The 17,070-nt window shown below is 41.1% G+C and overlaps 2 protein-coding genes across 2 annotated transcripts; one reads left to right on the top strand and one right to left on the bottom strand.

The window, feature by feature from the left end:
• Positions 1 to 608: 608 nt before the first annotated feature.
• Positions 609 to 5,770, top strand: ap1s3a (adaptor related protein complex 1 subunit sigma 3a). Its single transcript, XM_084951182.1, has 5 exons — positions 609 to 716; positions 1,570 to 1,748; positions 3,549 to 3,657; positions 4,961 to 5,098; positions 5,189 to 5,770. The coding sequence occupies exons 1-5, from the start codon at positions 714 to 716 to the stop codon at positions 5,222 to 5,224; spliced, it is 465 nt and encodes a 154-aa protein (XP_084807308.1). The 5' UTR covers positions 609 to 713; the 3' UTR covers positions 5,225 to 5,770.
• Positions 5,569 to 9,379, bottom strand: scg2a (secretogranin II a). The gene is made up of 2 exons (XM_084951181.1): positions 9,270 to 9,379; positions 5,569 to 7,827 (listed from the first exon to the last, which is right to left on the bottom strand). The coding sequence occupies exon 2, from the start codon at positions 7,817 to 7,819 to the stop codon at positions 5,936 to 5,938; it is 1,884 nt and encodes a 627-aa protein (XP_084807307.1). The 5' UTR covers positions 7,820 to 7,827; positions 9,270 to 9,379; the 3' UTR covers positions 5,569 to 5,935.
• Positions 9,380 to 17,070: the final 7,691 nt, after the last annotated feature.

Below are 17,070 nucleotides of genomic sequence, written 5' to 3'. Positions count from 1 at the left end.
CAATAAAAAAAACCCCACAAAGACATAGGTTACCAAGCAGTCATCGTGAATTCCGCTAACTGATAGCGAGCCAAAAAAAGGCTAGTTCTTTCAATTTACAGTTAGGTTTAAGCTAGTCGTGTTTAAAGGGGAAAAACGTCTGATAAGTTAATAATACTGAGGAGAAAGAAAAAAAAAGTTACATTATTTGATACTAAGGAAAAAAAAACATACACAACAATTATGAGACAAAAGTCTGACAAAAAACCCCCAACTGACAGCTTGCTACAGAAACAAAGAACTATGGCATTTAGCTATAAGTTAAAATGCTGATTTAAAAGGAAAATAAACTGAAACAGAAGCCATAGTTTTAGCTTTTCTCTTATATTTTTGATTGAGTGACCCCAAACTTTGCTTGACACTGTTGCAGTATGTAACAGAGGCTGCAGCTTACATTTCCCACCAGGCTGAAGTGTACTGTATACCCCACCTGCAGCCCTCTGCCTGCTCACCTGTCTGAGTGCGCCTCCTCTGCAGCCAATCAGCAGCTGCAGAGTAGCAGGGCGCGGCTCTCGGCTGGAAGAAGGTGGGAGCGGCAAGGATTTCTGGGTAGATGAACAATGGTCGCTACACTTGAGAGTGCACACGATCCTACAGTAAGTGAGAGTACTGGGATTCTGCGATTACAGGGCTTAATTACAGGGCTACAGGATTTCATTTGGGCGGCTTACAAAATGGTAAGTAACCTGTGCCCATAACTGGATGTACTGAGGTGGCTCTATCCGCTTATAGGCAATGAAATGCGTCAAATTATTGGCTCAGTGTATCCAAATTATTGTTTGTGTGTGTTGTTTGCTTCGTTTCTTTTTTAACCTGAGATCAGCAGATTGTAGGTTATTTGGATTTGTATATTACAGCTGTATAATCAGTTAATAGCAAGAACTTCCTCGTTCAGAGGTCATGAAATCCGTAGGCATGGCCCAAACGTTTTTAAGAAGTGGAAATTAGAGGAGAAAAAATTGTGTGAGCCCTCTCCTCCTCATGTTAGGATAACTAGACTTTGGGTAAAGCCCAGATCCAGTCAGACAAGTAAATGAATACAAATCTGTGGTGCTTGAGTTTCTTTGGTATTTACACAGCATAGAAAATAATTGCATCAGGGTTAAAAAGTGTCTGATTCAGCAAGTATTGTTCCACACATGGCTATTTTTACTCCACATGTTCTCATAGTCACCTTGTTGCAGGTAGAAGCAATGCTTTGTGCAGCTACACCCCAGGGCAAAGAGCTTTCATTAATTGCTGTTGCACAACACAACCACTATATTTACTGTGTTATTGCACTCAAAGGTGATTTAGAGGTGTTATGTCTCCCTAGTGATCTTTACACATGTCTAGTTGGGAAATGTAATTGCGGTTTGGCACAGCCACATGCAAAGGCAGGTATTACCGTTCACTGCTTCGCTCTATGTTTGTGTTTCTCTGAAAAGCTACACATTAACCACTTTTTAGCTACAAGCAATGTGTTTGCAGGGCTAAAAATGACTAAACCAAAGTCACTGTTTTCTGCTCTTCCATCTGCTTTACCTTCAGATGCGCTTTCTGTTGCTGTTCAGTCGACAGGGGAAGCTGCGACTGCAGAAATGGTTCACGCCATTAACAGACCGGGAGAAAAAGAAGGTGATCCGGGACATGATGATGCTAGTGTTGGCTCGTCCGCCACGTTCCTGCAACTTTCTCCAATGGAGGGACCTCAAGATAGTTTACAAGAGGTGGCGGCACAACACACGGCTCTTTATTGCTTAATGGTTAACGTGCATGTTGCCTTTGCTCATACTTCAAAATTGCACACAGAGCGAACACACTTGTTATCAGCAGATAACATCAAGATCTAGATAAATACACAGATCACAGATGACCTAGATTACAGGTGGGGAACACAGTCCAATAAGGAAAGATTTTTTCTATATGAAGCCTTTAATGCCACATTTGTATTGAGACTGGGCTTTATGGTAAATGTTGAGAAATTCACAATAGATCCAGTAGTTATGGAAAAGAACGGACAAGAGCTGTTAAAACATCTACACATGCTGTATTTATTTGGAGGTTCTTCACCTTTCTTTTGTTTGATATGATTTCTGTCCTGGAAAGATGCAACCAGTCACACGGATGTTGAAAGCACACCCTCTTTCACTTCTAAGATTTTACATATCAAGGCATAATTTTGTATTTACCTGGTCTTAAATTACAACCTGAGGTAACTAAGGACACATGACACATTACACGTCATTATTTACTTATTTACTTAACAAACACTATGCAGATTCTCTCTCTCTCTGTCGCCTGTAGCAGCAATAATTTGAAATAATGGCTTTCTGTGTGGCTTTATTAGTGTCACACATTGTTGAGGAGGATTTTGGCCCAATAACCTGCTCAACCCCTGAGCTACAACCACCCACTGCTTATCTGAATCATATAAGCTCATCTAAACTACCATAGGGTAAGAGGCAGGATACACCTTGAACAGGTCTCTAGTGTGCACCACCCCCAAACCCCACCCCTGTGCATTACAGCCATATATCGCCACTCCAGTCTCGTCTGTCAAAAGGACATTGTTCGACAAGTGTTGTGGTTTGTCCAGGCAGAACTTTGCAAACCTAAGTTGTGCTGCCTTGTTCTTTTTAGAGAGAAGAGGCTTTCTCCTTAAAAACCTTCCAAATAAAACATACTTGTTCTTTCTAGTATCTTTCTAATTGCATTGACCTGAACTTTGATATTTAAAGTTAAATGCCTGTAGAGTCTGAGATGTAGCTCTTGGGTTTTTTTGCAGTTTCTGGCCTATCAAGACTGATGAATGGTTGCAACTTTTGTGGTCCTTGTGTCACACTTTGATAATTTATTCCTTATGGAGAGTATACTTTCTTTACTTAGAAAGAATGCTGTGATCATCGGCTGCAGTTCTGTTGCTATGCTTACCTATGCACTTTTTTCTTCTTGAGTGTGCCAGGTTGCTCATTTCAACACTTAAAGTGCTTCTGCTGTCTCTCTGATGAACTTGTTTGTTTTTTGCTGTCCAATGATGACATGTTTCACTTGCATCTTGAGAGATTATTTGATTGCATGTCATGGCTTCGCAGCCAAAGTTCCCAAATGCAAATTTATCTTGGAATCAACTCTTTTACCTTATTCACTGGTGAAGAAACAACAAGGAAATAAACTAACAGGTGTCCATGAAGCATCTTACTGGTCAGTTGTCTAGTTAACTTTAGTTAGAAAAGAAATTGCTTCATACACTGCACAGGACCCACAAACTCCCAGGCCTCTGGTAGAGGAACCAAGCTTAAATACATATATACATATACATATATATATTGTTGGGTCTGTGTTTCCACAAGCCCCGCTACGCCCCCAAACTAAGACCTTACAAATTTAAGAAACACAATGACACATTCAACAATTAGACTTAACATATATATATGTATTTTTATATTTCACCATATTGTATTGCATTCTTGTTTTATGACAACATTGTAAAAATTATCACAATAAGCTTTTCTCTTCCTCCACTGCAGGTATGCCAGCCTGTACTTCTGTGCTGGTCTGGAGGACAAGGATAATGAGCTGCTTGCCCTCGAGGTGCTGCACAGATATGTTGAGTTGCTGGATAAATACTTTGGAAACGTAAGTAGAGTTGGATGCCATGGCCTACAACAATCCAAAGGTTGTTAAGGGGCTCTTTTTAAACATCATCCATCTTTCTCAGTTGTCCCTCTCTGCTAAGATGTTCTCAATTATTTTGGCTAATAACAGCTCTGCACAGGTTGACCTAAGTCACCAGTGTTATACTGGGAGTTATGCAAGCCTCTCAAAATTCTTCTCAAATATTGAAAAGATACAGCCACCGTGTATGGACTCAAGTATGTGATTGTTGGACACCCTGACTACTGGCATTTTTTCTCACTCAGGCTAAATTGGTTCAGCTTTTTTATACATTGGGTGATGTCAGGTGGCAGGCCCTGGCTCACAGCCTGTGTTCAACTTCTGCACATAGATACAGATATGTTGAATGGAAGTTGAGTGCACTTTATGTAGCTCTATCAACTTCAGTTCAGACCCCTTGATTAGGTTAAAGGAGCTTAGTCTAAAAATCAAGTACACAGAGTCACTGTGGGTGCCTTTTTAGGTGAAACAGTGCAATGTGGGGGTTTTTTTCATGGTGAGGACAGTAAAAACTCCTTTGCTCAAGCTTGTCAGACTCCCTCTGGTGTCTGTAATCTGTCGCTGCTTCAAAACACTTTGAAGCACTCATGATTTGACTAGACTTAGAAATCAGCTGAACCTTCTTATTTACAAAAACCAGCCAATGAGAACGAGTGGTTTGCGTTCTCAATGCAAAACACTGGGAGGTTAATTTGTTTGGGAAACAAACTGGCTTGACAACAATATATAAAAGTCTGCATATATGTATTTATTTTTCCTTGTAATTCTTTCTTTCTTTCATATATTTGCAATTTCTTTCTAAAATTTAATGAACTTTAATTGGTGGTTTCATCCACTTAATAACACTTAAATAACTAAATAAGTATCATTTAAAAAAATAAACTGATAGTTAATTAAACTTGAGTTTGTAGTTTGAGAGACATAGATGTTTATTGATCGGTAAAGAGTTGATTTGTAAAACATGTATCAACATTATCTAAATGGTTACAGTCACAACTGATGTTCATAACAGATTTTTTCAGGAGTGCATACAGATGAGAGAAAAATTATCACCCACCTATGAAATGTTAAGTTTTTATCAAATTGTTTTTGTAATATTTAAAATGTTATTTTTTTTTACACACCCTAATGATTTAAGCTGATTGCAAATGATTCATTACCATTATTATCGTTTGATTGTTTATGGTAAAACAACTATTCAGTGAAGTGTTACGAGATGTATTCATTTCTCTGATCTGATGCATGCTGTGTCGTTCTTTTTCAGGTGTGTGAGCTGGACATCATTTTCAACTTCGAGAAGGCTTACTTCATCCTGGATGAATTCCTCATGGGAGGAGAGATCTTAGAAACCTCCAAACTGGCCGTGGGTGTGTCTTTGGAGGAGGCCGACACACTCCAAGAGGTATATTAAGCTTTTGTCAAACATTTAGCTAGTGCAAGCTTTGCCCTGACTCTTTGAAAATTCATTCTTGTGGCTCTTATGTCACCACAGACGATGGAAGAATACATGAGCAAACCTGCCTACTGAGCCAAGAGAGGACGGCGGATGGTTCACATTTGAAAGCATGAAGCAAGATGTTTATCGCTTGGCAGTAAACTCTTTCAGGATAGTGCTGTGGCCATACAACAACCACAAACCTGGTGATATTTTGACTCAGGTGTGAAGAATAGTAATGATGTTTGCATCTGTAAGTGCCTTTGAAGGCTCATATTTATTAATCTCAGGGTTTTGTGACAGGAGAAGTGACTGAAATGAGCCAATATCACCTTTTTCACTTAGTATTAGTTGTTTTGTGACTTTATTATATGTTAAGACCGATGCTTTGTGTGGTGGTGAGCAAATGGAGAAACACTAGACAGTAAGGAAAAAAATAAAGTCAATGCTTTATTTACCTCAGCTATGTCACATATGACCACATTTAAGAAAGAATTACCAAAAAAACACAAGTGAATCTAAAGGATCCAACACTGGCTTTGATTGTGTGTGCGTTGAAATGTAAGGCTGGTGAGACACGTGTACTCATTAAGTGTTGTTTGAGCAACCAAGTCATCTGGAAAAAAACAAAAAGAAAAACATCAAGAGAATGTCTGAACACTTACATTTCTGCTAATAAACAGGAACGTTTGTAAACCTACAGAATAACTAAAGTTGACTGCATGTTTTATTCTTCAAAATACTTTATTTTTCTTCCTTCCACCAAAACAATAGAGAATTATGTATATATATCTACAGCCTGATTTATATTCCCGGGGCAGTTTTGGCATCGCTTTCCTCAGTTTCTGGGTTCAGATAGCTCAGCAGTTTCATCATTGCCTCATTCTCTAAGCCTTGCATTTGAGCGTTACTGCCCCTCTCGTCACCCTCAGACAGTTTCTTTTCCTTTGGGCTATTATCTGAATCCATTTGATCAAAATATTCCTCCATGGCCTTTTCAAAAGAGCCCGTTGCACTCTGGCCAGCTTCCTCCCGCTTTTGACTCGCCTTGTTGTTCCTGTACGCAGGTTTGGGATACTGTGCCAGCATCTGAGCAGCTAGATATGCTGCCAGTTCATCCTCATCCACGGTGTCATCGTAGTCATCTTTGAAAGTGCTGGGAAGGCGCCTTTGCGTGGGAGTGGATTCCCCAAACACTCCCGCAGGCTGACTGTGAAGTCGTGACAGTGAGCCTCTGTGGTGCTTCTGCTTCCTGATGGGATTCTCCACAGCTCCCAGCCCCAGGATTTTAAGGATCTCTTCCGTTCTTAGCTCCTCTGGGGTCTTTTGCGGATAAGGCAGCCGTCTGTTGTAGAATTTTTCCTGAGGAATGGTGTTTATCTTCTTTGAGGATATCTTAGAGAGCGTAGTTTCTCCTCTGGCTAAACCATTGTTCTTTTGCAACTTGTCCTGATTCGTCAAGTCTCCTGTTTTCAGCATGTCCAACAGGTCTTCGGGTGGGATCTGGTATTTTTGGGAGATCTGAATGAGTTTGTAGATGACCCGTGGATCTATGTTATCTCTGTACTGACTCTGAGCCACCATCCTCACCGCCCTCTCTCTTTCCTCTTCCTCCTCTAGCTCTCTTTTCTGCTCTTCCTCTTCCGTTTTCTCCAGCACCTTCAGGAGGTAGTAGTCCACCAGATTTCCTGCATCATCCAGATCTTTTGACCTTTTAACGGGGTACCCTTCACCATCCTCCTCCTCCTCTTCTTCATCCGCATCAGCCCCTTCGTCATTGTTGTCGATGTAATTGAGCCCTCTGTAAGCCTCATATTTGTTCTGCCTCTCCTCCTGCTCGTCTTCCTCTTCCCGTCCTTCTAGTGGACCCCAGTCTGTCAGATCCCCTCCTATATCATCATACGCTGCATTCCTCGCATTAAACAGATCTTCATCTACATCATCCTTCTCCATGTTGTCCTCCTCATCTAAGCGCTTATGTGTGGTCTTTGGGCTGGTCAGCTTGTCAAGTTCATCAAAAACAGACTGCAGCGTGGCTAGGTTCTGAGGTGTGTACTTCTCCTCCACATTCTCATTGGTACGTTTGTATGGGCTGTCATGCTCCAGCCCCTCCTCGTCCTCTTCCTCATCCCCCTCACCTTCCTCCTCATCCTCAAACATTAAGGGCAGCTTCTTGTGAGGCGTGATGCTCTGTTGTTTCTGCTGCACGTACACCCTGTGCTTCATGTCTGTCCTCTCTGCGCTGGGGCGAAGCAGAGCAGGCTTGGAGGCCTCCGTCTGCTGGAGCGTGCTGAGCACAGCCTGCAGCAGCTCTTCACTCTTATCCTCCCTTCCTTCCTCGCCCTCCTCTTCCTCATCTTTGCTCTGTGCAGGGTTGGAAGCAAGCCTCACCATGGCATGCAGCTTCTCAGCATCATCCATGTGGCCAGCATCGGCAGCTGGAGTGAGAGGAGGGTCCACATTGGTTCTTTGACGGAGGCTCTCAATGTACTCCAAGGCTTTCAGCATATCTGCGTTAGGAACCTGGTGGACATTCCTACTCTCTGATTCACTTCCACGAAGTCTATGCGCCCTCAGCGAAGCCCCATGAACGCTGGAGGAACTGAGGAAGAGAAGGATCAAGAGGAGGTTGGCAAAACAGACAAGGAAAGGTTTGCCTGTGGCAGAGGTCTCAGGGAGTGACGGCATGGTGACGCCTGTAGATGAAAGACAAAAGAAGCACATGTCAGCTCTGACCTTTACACGGTTATACCTAACAGGTTCTCAGTGGTTACCGCTCTGGCATTTCTAAAATGCCTTCTGCTGTCATTGTCAATTTAAATGTCTGCTTTGATGATAACAGCGCAAACCACGGTGACATCTTTGGCGACACTGAGTCCATTTGTTTGTCTGTGACAGGGATGACTGGTGCTCTGATGGCAACCAGGTCAAACACCTTGGAATAAATGTGAAATGTCAGGGAAGAAACTATTAAATTACTGTTAGCCTTTTACATCCGCTCTGCTCTGCTGTAGTTAGAATCAGGGAGGGCGTGGAAGCGGTGGTGGGGCTCCCACTAAATATGATTGCCCTCCTAAATGTCATCTACCCCCACCCTTAGTAGGCTACATTTACAGAAGTACTTACAGATTTAAAGATTTCGGCCTCATTCACTCCTATTTCAGACTGTATTCTACTGAATTTGGGAAACAAATACTGCACTTCATACTCCATACCATTTTTTTAATTAACAAAAAATCCTGAAGACAGACAGAAGATTGAATTGTTTATTTTATTTTATTAACCTAACACATTTCAAGTGTATGTTAATATATTTTTTACAAAGTAAAAATACGTAGTAGCCGTGACTCTGAGTGTAAATCGCTGTGCAGGTCAGACACTGTTTGTTTTCCCTCGCTGATATTTAGAGATCACACTGGAATGTGCCGCCTGTTCGCCAGCAGCGGAACAGCAGCGGGAACAGCAGCGCCTTCCAGCTCCCGTCTAAAATCTCATTAGACATCGAATTGCTGCTCTCCGTGAGTCACGGCCCTTGTTGTCAAGGTAACCCGGTAGGGCTGATGTTCCCATGGACTCTCTCCTTTAGCCCGAAAACCTCTGAACAACAATTATTTGCGTTTTCTGACCTTTTTATTTTTCGAACTTTTAAGTCCGCACATAAATGTCAGCGTTCATTAAATCATACTTATAGAATAATTTTATTTCTTTCATTTCATTTTTCTCACTAAGACAAGAATTGTGTCTCAGTGAGAGAAATAATAAGGACAAAGAGAATAATAGAGAATAATAAGAACACGAGAAAAGACCAGAAGTGCTACGGCATCACAAGCACCATATTTACGTCTCCATCGGTTCTTCAAACCTACATTTAACTTGCTCGAACTTCAGCAAATGTTATGGTTAGCCTAATGTTTACATTTGCAGCACTAAAAGTTACTCTTAAAAGCCACAGAGGCTCGAGAACAAAGACACTCTGCGACCAACACAACCTCTGCTCCTCAACATCTGTAGCGGCGCATCAGGTTGGCAAAAAAGCGAAGCTCTTTTTAAACGACTGGAAAGCCCGCTCTCTGTTCGCGGCGAGAAAAGAGAAAAGCGCGTGCGTTAGCGGCATGAGCACAAACAACAGATAGCTCACCTCTGGAGTTCAGTTTCTGCCGAGGGTCGGGAGTGAGCTGAGCATCTCTCTGCCTCGCGGTGCGAGTCTGGATTTCAGGACCGCGGAGAGCTCCTCGCGCTATTAGAGGAACCACCTGACTCGTGCGTCAGAGAGCCAGGAGATACGCAACACACCCACGCGCACGAGTTCGCTTACATTAAAAACGCCCAGCACGCGCACGCGGGTATTTCATTTGAGGCAGCCAAACAAAAGTGCTTCTGTCTCTAAATACGGACTGAAATTAGTTCGTGCAGCCATCATCACAGCTTATAATAGACATGCATAAAGCCCCGTGTTTATAGGGCTGCCCAGGGTATCACAGAGCGCGACTCAGGCGGTGTTTGAAATTCAGTTTCCTCTGAGAAACCTTATTGTTGTTGTTCAGATGTGGTGGAGGAGGAAGACCAAGCTGTTTATACTAACTCACCTTTTGAGGGTCCATTCACCGTTAAAATCCTAAATGATAGGGACTAAATAAAATCAGAATGTATGAGTTACCGTGTGCCTGCGCTGATTATATAGTGCGCTTATAGTGTGTTTACCAACAGAAAGTGTAGAATGGCTGCTGTCATTGTGTCTCTGCTGCAGCACAGAGGGACGGAGACAGTTAAAAGTCCACCGATGACTCACATACGGACTCCGCCAAAGCCACAGACGGGCGGGGTGACAGAGGGACTGCGGAGGTGTATGCGTGTGTGTGTGTGTGTGTGAGAGAGAGAGAGAGAGAGAGAGAGAGAGAGAGTGCCGTCAACCAGCGTGCACTATGATCTCTATTTATTTTTGGCTGCCTGTCAAATCTTGTCTATTATAAATCTGTGTGTGCGTGTGTGTGTGTGTGTGTGTGTGTGTGTGTGTGTGTGTGCAGTGCTTGCAGTTTCATTCATAAATCCACTGCTTTGCTGCGTTTGATTTCAGTTCTGGCTATCCTCCACTGACCGGGCTGTCTGACATTCAGTGGAGCTTTTCTTGTTTTTTCGCTTTGTCACAGCTGCAGTAAAACGGTTCTCTGGGTTTTTCAGCATCCTCACATTTGTAGTCCTTCCTCACAATGACTCACAAAGCCTGACACAATGTAAACAAATTAATGTGATTTAAAAAGACCAATTCTTCTTCTACTTTTTTTTTTTTTGGTAAAACATTTGTCAGCACTTCCATTTTCAAGCTTTTCAAGACATTATGCAATCTGCTTTAAAACCCTTTTGTGTTTAAAATGTGTATGTACATGGGGTGGGAACTGATGAGTCATACAGCATCTTTTCCCATTCATTAAGGAACTTTAGAGGCTCACTGTTGTCACATTCACAACTTCTAGAAGACACTGTCAGGGCCAAGGGAGTAAAAGAGAACCAGGACAAAAGAGCTAATTTTTATCTCATGCCTCCTTCAGCCTAATTACACCCTCCCTCATGGATAACACGCACACATGCACCCATCCACACACTGTGCCACTTTTGTACTGATAAAGCCCGAGCTGTCTGACTAATTGCTTGTGGTTGTGTCCGTGGAAAGATTACTGGTAAACAGAAACCAATTACAGCTCAGTTCCGCTCCCATTTCCACCACCTGTCCACTGAAAAAGACAAAGTGCTTTCTCAGGTCAGATGACAAGTTTCTCATTGGCAATTAGAATTTCCTTTTTTTCATACAGCTGTGTTATGTCACACTTTTTCAAAATGGTAATTTATTTATGTCGTTTCTAACGTGGTGGATGTGAAACTTTTTCAAGCACAGGATTGACTTTGCCGCACTGACTTCTAGCTCAGGTTGCAGTCTCATTACACATTATGTAAAATAATTGGGCTGAGTCTTTGTTCCAGCCGTCTCTCACAAGGGCGATTAAGTTTATTCTGGCGAACAGAAACTTAAGTGAAGAGGAAGTTTAGAAGGTTCTTTTTTACTTTAGTTTGAATAAAGATGGAAAATAGTACTTCTTATTTTTAATTCTTTGATTCTAGTGACTTTACAAAACGGTTCAAAGTGATATTTATTTTTCTTATACTTGACCTTGATGCAGCCCTTCACTTCATTCACTGTCTGAAACAAGCAGCAAGTTGTATCAATTATTTTATTTTATGTTTATTTCTGTAGAGACCACTGCGCTGATTGTAACTAACCAAAAGGATCTTGAGCTGGACATGTTAAGATTATCGCTGGGAGTCACCAGAATGAAAAGGATTAGAAATGAGTACATAAAAGGAATACAGAAGGACAGCTCAGGTTGAGTAGGTTGGAGACAAAGTTAGAGAGGGAACGCTGAGATGGTTTGGACATATGCAGAGGAGGGACATATCAGACAAAGGTTATAAAGATGGACTGCCACCAGGCAGGAGGAAAAAAGGAGGATCACAGAAGAGGTTAATGGATGTAGTGAAGGAGGACATTCAGAGGGGTGGTGTGACAGAGGAGGATGCTGGTTCGGATGAGATGGAGGCAGATGGTCCACTGTGGTGAACCATAAAGGGAGCAGCTCAAAGTAGAAGAAAAATAGACAAGCATGTACCATGCAACATACCACAGCATTCATAGCCTAAGCTAGTTAGGTTTTTCTAACTAAAAAAAAAGCCAAAAACAAACCACTTTTCCACAAATGCTGAGTGCACAACATGATTACAACTATTACTGCTGCTTTGGGCAGTAGGTATTTATAGGTATATATAAGGTATTTAATGCTAAAATCTTAAGCTCTCACAAATGTGAAATTCTAAACATTAAAAGTGCATCAAGATATTCAGCTAGATTTTTCAAATGTAACTGAAAGATTTTAACATTCAGCTAAGCTACTGGGACAATCTGAGACGTACTATCTTCAAGATTTATATTTTTGGCTGACTCATCGTTGTACCTTTGCAAGTCAAGTCATTTAATAGTTCAGAAGATTAGAAAGAAATCTTGAATGGGTGGAGAATTGCTAGGCCTTCACTGGACTGGTTAAAATTATTTCTTGTTTATTTGAGCTATTTATTCCTTTCACTCAATGAATGCAGTATATGGCCTTATATATTACATTACACAAGATAACTACAGAATAACTACAATGTGTAAACTGGACAGTAAAAGACCTGGTGATGCCATAAGTATGGTGGAGTGTAAAAATCAGCAATTAAAGCCAAAATAGAAAAATAAAAAGCTTTAAATTAGATTTCACAGACAGTGGGCAAAACAAAGAACCTCTGTCTGTCAGATTCTTAAATGTTGCTAAATCCTGATTGGTGTACATATGTAAGTTACATCACCTTTTGTAAGCTGAGCCCACCCCCTTCAAACAGTACAGCAGGACTTAAACCGCTTCTAGAAATGAATCTAAACTGCTCTAAATGTGGCAAAAATGTTGCATTTACAGGCTCCCGCTGCTCATGTAAACCAAATGACTGAGAAAATGTGTTGAATATAGTAGCTGTGGTGTTTGTGTGTGTGCCTTATAATGTTTGAGGGCACCTCTCTTCTTTTGTGCCTTTCCTTTCTGTGCGTTTGTCTCCTGGCGACTGACCGGCTGCTCTCCATTCATTACTACTGAGGCCAGCAGCCGATAATTCAGCTCCGTAACTCAGGTTGTCAGAAGCTTGGCAGGCACAATGTAGAGAGAGCGAGCGAGTGAGGCAGAGGGAGTGGTTGTGAATGGGACTTTGACGTCAGCCTCCACTCTCTCCGGTCGATTATGTGTGTATCTGTGTGTGTCTCTGTGTGTGAATAGGTGAGACGCATCAGTTTTTTGGTCTTTATTGAAATGCATGATGTGGCACCAGACTGTGTTCAGAGTCTCTCCAAAGCATTTTACAACACACCGGGGCAGACATACAAAATGTCCCTCACCACGTGTGTCACCTTTCTCTGAAATGATGGAAACAATGAAGTCATTGGGTTCCTGAAACAGAACGTTTACAGCCTGCACATCTGCCTGGGAGGGTTACAGGAGATTGAATGTGAGCTGCTAAAAAGGGATCAAAGGATGAAAACCCAAACCCTGACATTTTACGAAATGATCTTTTTTTTTGTGGAACAACCATTAAAAGACCCCGAGGTGCTAATTTTGAAGTGCTTCACCTAAAAGCAGCATTTACGTAACGGTCCTCAAATCCATTTTTCTGAAAAGGAGAGCCCGGCTGCCGGTAGGAAAAAAAAAAGTGCTTTATGCATCTATAGACCCATGACTCACTTGTTTACTGACGCTTTGTGCAGACAGTACATCAGAAACAATCAAAGCACTTTGGCCATTCATGAAAATCTAAATGTAATTGGCAGGATCACATGACTGACACATATACAGACTTAAAAAAGGAAGTAAATGATACAGGATGCAGAAGAGATGTTCAGAGGCACAACTAAGAAGTTTACACAGATATTAACACCGATTGAGGCTTCATCAGTGAAATTTCACATCCCACGTTCATTAATTATTATTAGCTTACATTTCTGTATTGCATTTCAGCCAGTTGGTTTATCGTATTTCAAGAAGTCAGCAAAACAAAACTCCCTCATTCTAAGATGTTATTTCACATGGATATCTTTAATTAACAGAATTTCTTGTGTGTTCAAATCACATTAATCACCACGACATTAGTGGCTTCCACACAAACATGCACCTTGATGGCCCTTGATGGCAAACATAAAACCGACAGAGAAATATAAACATATGTAACAGGAGCTAACATGCTAAATTTGGTAGTATTCTTTGAATTCGCTTGCTTGAGAGAGGCTGTGACTAGCTGAGTGGGTTTATGGTGACACATCTGAGCATTTGATTTTAGCTTTAATAATTCCCCAAACAGTTCCTATTATTTGCAATTATTTGTTAATTTGTTACATTGTTGTAACATGTTATTTATTTATGATTTATTATTGTGCCTGTTTCCAGTTGTTATTGTTCCATCGTACTGCACGCTGAGGTGACTTTTTGTGAATTAAACTTCTCGTGATTTCTATAAGACAATCCTCTCATTCCTTCTCCACCCCCCTCACTTGTGTCTATTCTTGGCCACTTTTAATCAGTCTTGTCACAACACATCACACAGCAGCACTGCTTTACCACAGTAATAGTACATTGGTGCATGATCTTTTCTCTTTTGTATTAAGCATATCTCTTTCTTCTCCTGCTTTTCCTGCCCAAGGCAACTGCTGAGACACAGACAGAGAGACGATGAAATTTATTTAAAAAAAACCCCAAAAAACAGATTAGGAGTAGTTGTCTGAGGGTATTATGGACTGGATACACTGGATTAGTCTGGTGCATCTTGAAGCATTATTCTCAAATTATTGCTGCAAAGTTAAACTTTTAGGTTCACTGAGCTTTCACTGAGGACAAAGAAAAAAAACCCCTCCACTATCCACTCGTTGCTTCTGAAATACAGTGCAGAGTCATGCTGCCTTTTCACGGGGCTTTGATGCTGCTGCTTTTGAATGAGGCTTCTGCCTCATCCCTTCATCTTAAAGCCACAGAGCAGATGTTGTGTTGTGGATGTGCAGGGGAACATTTATTGTTTATATCCTCTTCATATATCAAAAATAAACCTGCCCATCCCTCCTCTTTTGCCCTGCTGGTATATCTGTGAGACAATCTTTGTGCTGTGACACATCCAAAAACAGTGGGGATACTTGTAAAGGAGCAGGGGGCTAAATGTGAGGTTTCTCAAATAAATTGTAATGCCTTACTATGGAAAATTTATAGAGAAGCAAAAGAGGGAGGAAGAGCAGAGAGGCTGAGCTTTGACTCCTGACTGTATCTGTAGGGATAAAGTTAAAGCTCTTGTCTGAGCTCCCCGGCTTCATGGTCTGCTTGCAGGGAGTGCACCCTCTGCTCCAGGGTCGCAGCAGATATCGGTTGGACAGGCAGGTATCACATGTAGGCACACATGCAAATAAAGATGGGTATTCATCCAGAAGCACATGAAAAACCATATTAGGCTAACACAGGCTGGCACTGACAGAATCCTGTTTTAGAGAGCTAAAGCGTAAAAATAACACGCATGCAAACGTAACATTAGCAGCAGGGGGAGATTAAACATTTAAAGTCAAGAAGTTGGTAGTTAGCAAAAGATGTATTGTCAAGGTCTGGGCTGGCAGACCATGTGGAGTGGAAAGTAGTGGACCCAACTTCTACCCAACTTCTAAATGTGTGAAATGTGCACATTTCAGACATTTGAGAGGCGAAGTGTGAAATGGACACAGTGGACCAACCTTTTTATTACACCCTGTGCCATGATTTCGGTTTGCTGCTCATTATAAACCTAGCTAACCACTTGCGTAATATGAACTAGCATGACATTTGGATGAGTCCATAGTTTGAGGAGATGGAGCTAGCTTTCAGGTCTGAAAAGTAAAACCCATTATTAAGGGTTTTTAATCTGCATTCTTCACAGTAGTCAGCAGGGGGCGACTCTTCTGATTCCTAAAAGAAGTCGAGCAGTTTAGAAGCCTATTAGAAAATAACTCTTCAGTTCCTCCGTGTGTGACCTCAGTAAACACTTTGCCAAAGAGTTTATGAACTCATTCACTAGTTTCAAGCCTGAAGCCTGGAAATACACCTGAAGTGTATTTTGTGAATGATGACTGGGTCCAGAAAGTAAGATAAACCTGGATGTGGCGGGATAAGCTTGTGATGTTCGGTTTCAAAGCTCACAGCTCAAGGCTTCATAACCTGTTGGTGACGTAATGCTTGCAGTCTTCATTTTTTCCTATAAAGGATGCAGCTTTGCAGATGATTTGCAGGAGGATAACTTGTGAGGATTTTAAGGTATTTGCTTTTGATAAGTCAAGAAATGTATTAAGTTAGTTATTGTCAGATTTGATTGATGATTCCATCTGTGAAATTTTAACCATTAAATTTAAAGTTATTGCTTACAACACATTAACTGGAAGAGAGTCTCCAGAATAACTGCCCACATAGATTTTAGTCTTTAATCCTGTGTTTCACTGAGTCTGTGGACATTCTGAAAGAAAAAAAAGAAACTATTCTTATCAATTAATCAGATCCAAATATAGAACCATTTTATTTGTCCTCATATTTGAATTAATTATTTTGAATTTTTCATCCCACTTGTTATTGACAGCTACAATTGGTATCAATATGCCATTTATGCCAACTGACCAGACAGCCCCTGATGATGTCGTGCTCAAGTGCAGCAGGATAACTCTCAGGTGAATGATGAAAGCTGTGCTTACCATGGTTACAACTTAAAGCTGGGTTATTATGGGAAAAACAACATGGGAAGCACCACTTCTAAACCAACTAACGTAAATCCCACACAGAAACACGTGAAGCTACACGACTCTTTGTGTTAGACTCATGACAATCATAAATACAGTAATGCTGCTATAAAGTAAAGTATATTTGTAATCCTTGGGGATTCAATGCCATGGGCACAAGTAAAGAAACTACAATGTAAGAGGAGTTATTTTGACTTGTAGACCCGTTTAAAATAAAACACACTGGCATGGCAGCAACACTGGCTGCTTCAACCGTGTAAAAACTGGCCAAGGTCGTAGATGTTAATTATGGTCAAAACAAATACTCAAACACAGGACACAGACTTTAAACAAACAAACAAAAAAAAGCAAATGGAGAACTTTAATTTAAAAAAAAAAGACAGAAAAGGAAAAGAAAAAAAACATCATGAAAACATCATGACAAAAGGTGGCAGCAAAAACACAAGGTGAAAATAAATAAATAAATAAATAAGGGAAAACATAAAATCTTTTTCCAAGAGTGCACAAGGCAATGAAGCTGCAATAAATACACTAAAGTGACTGAACACAAGGGAAACAAATGAGGGCAGGAAGAAGAAAA

Source organism: Perissodus microlepis, chromosome 14 (genome assembly GCF_051167445.1).
Source record: "Perissodus microlepis isolate ML-2025 ecotype Zambia chromosome 14, ASM5116744v1, whole genome shotgun sequence".
Classification (NCBI taxonomy): domain Eukaryota; kingdom Metazoa; phylum Chordata; class Actinopteri; order Cichliformes; family Cichlidae; genus Perissodus; species Perissodus microlepis.
Note: the sequence above shows the minus strand (reverse complement) of the source record. Positions and strands in the feature narration are given on the sequence as shown.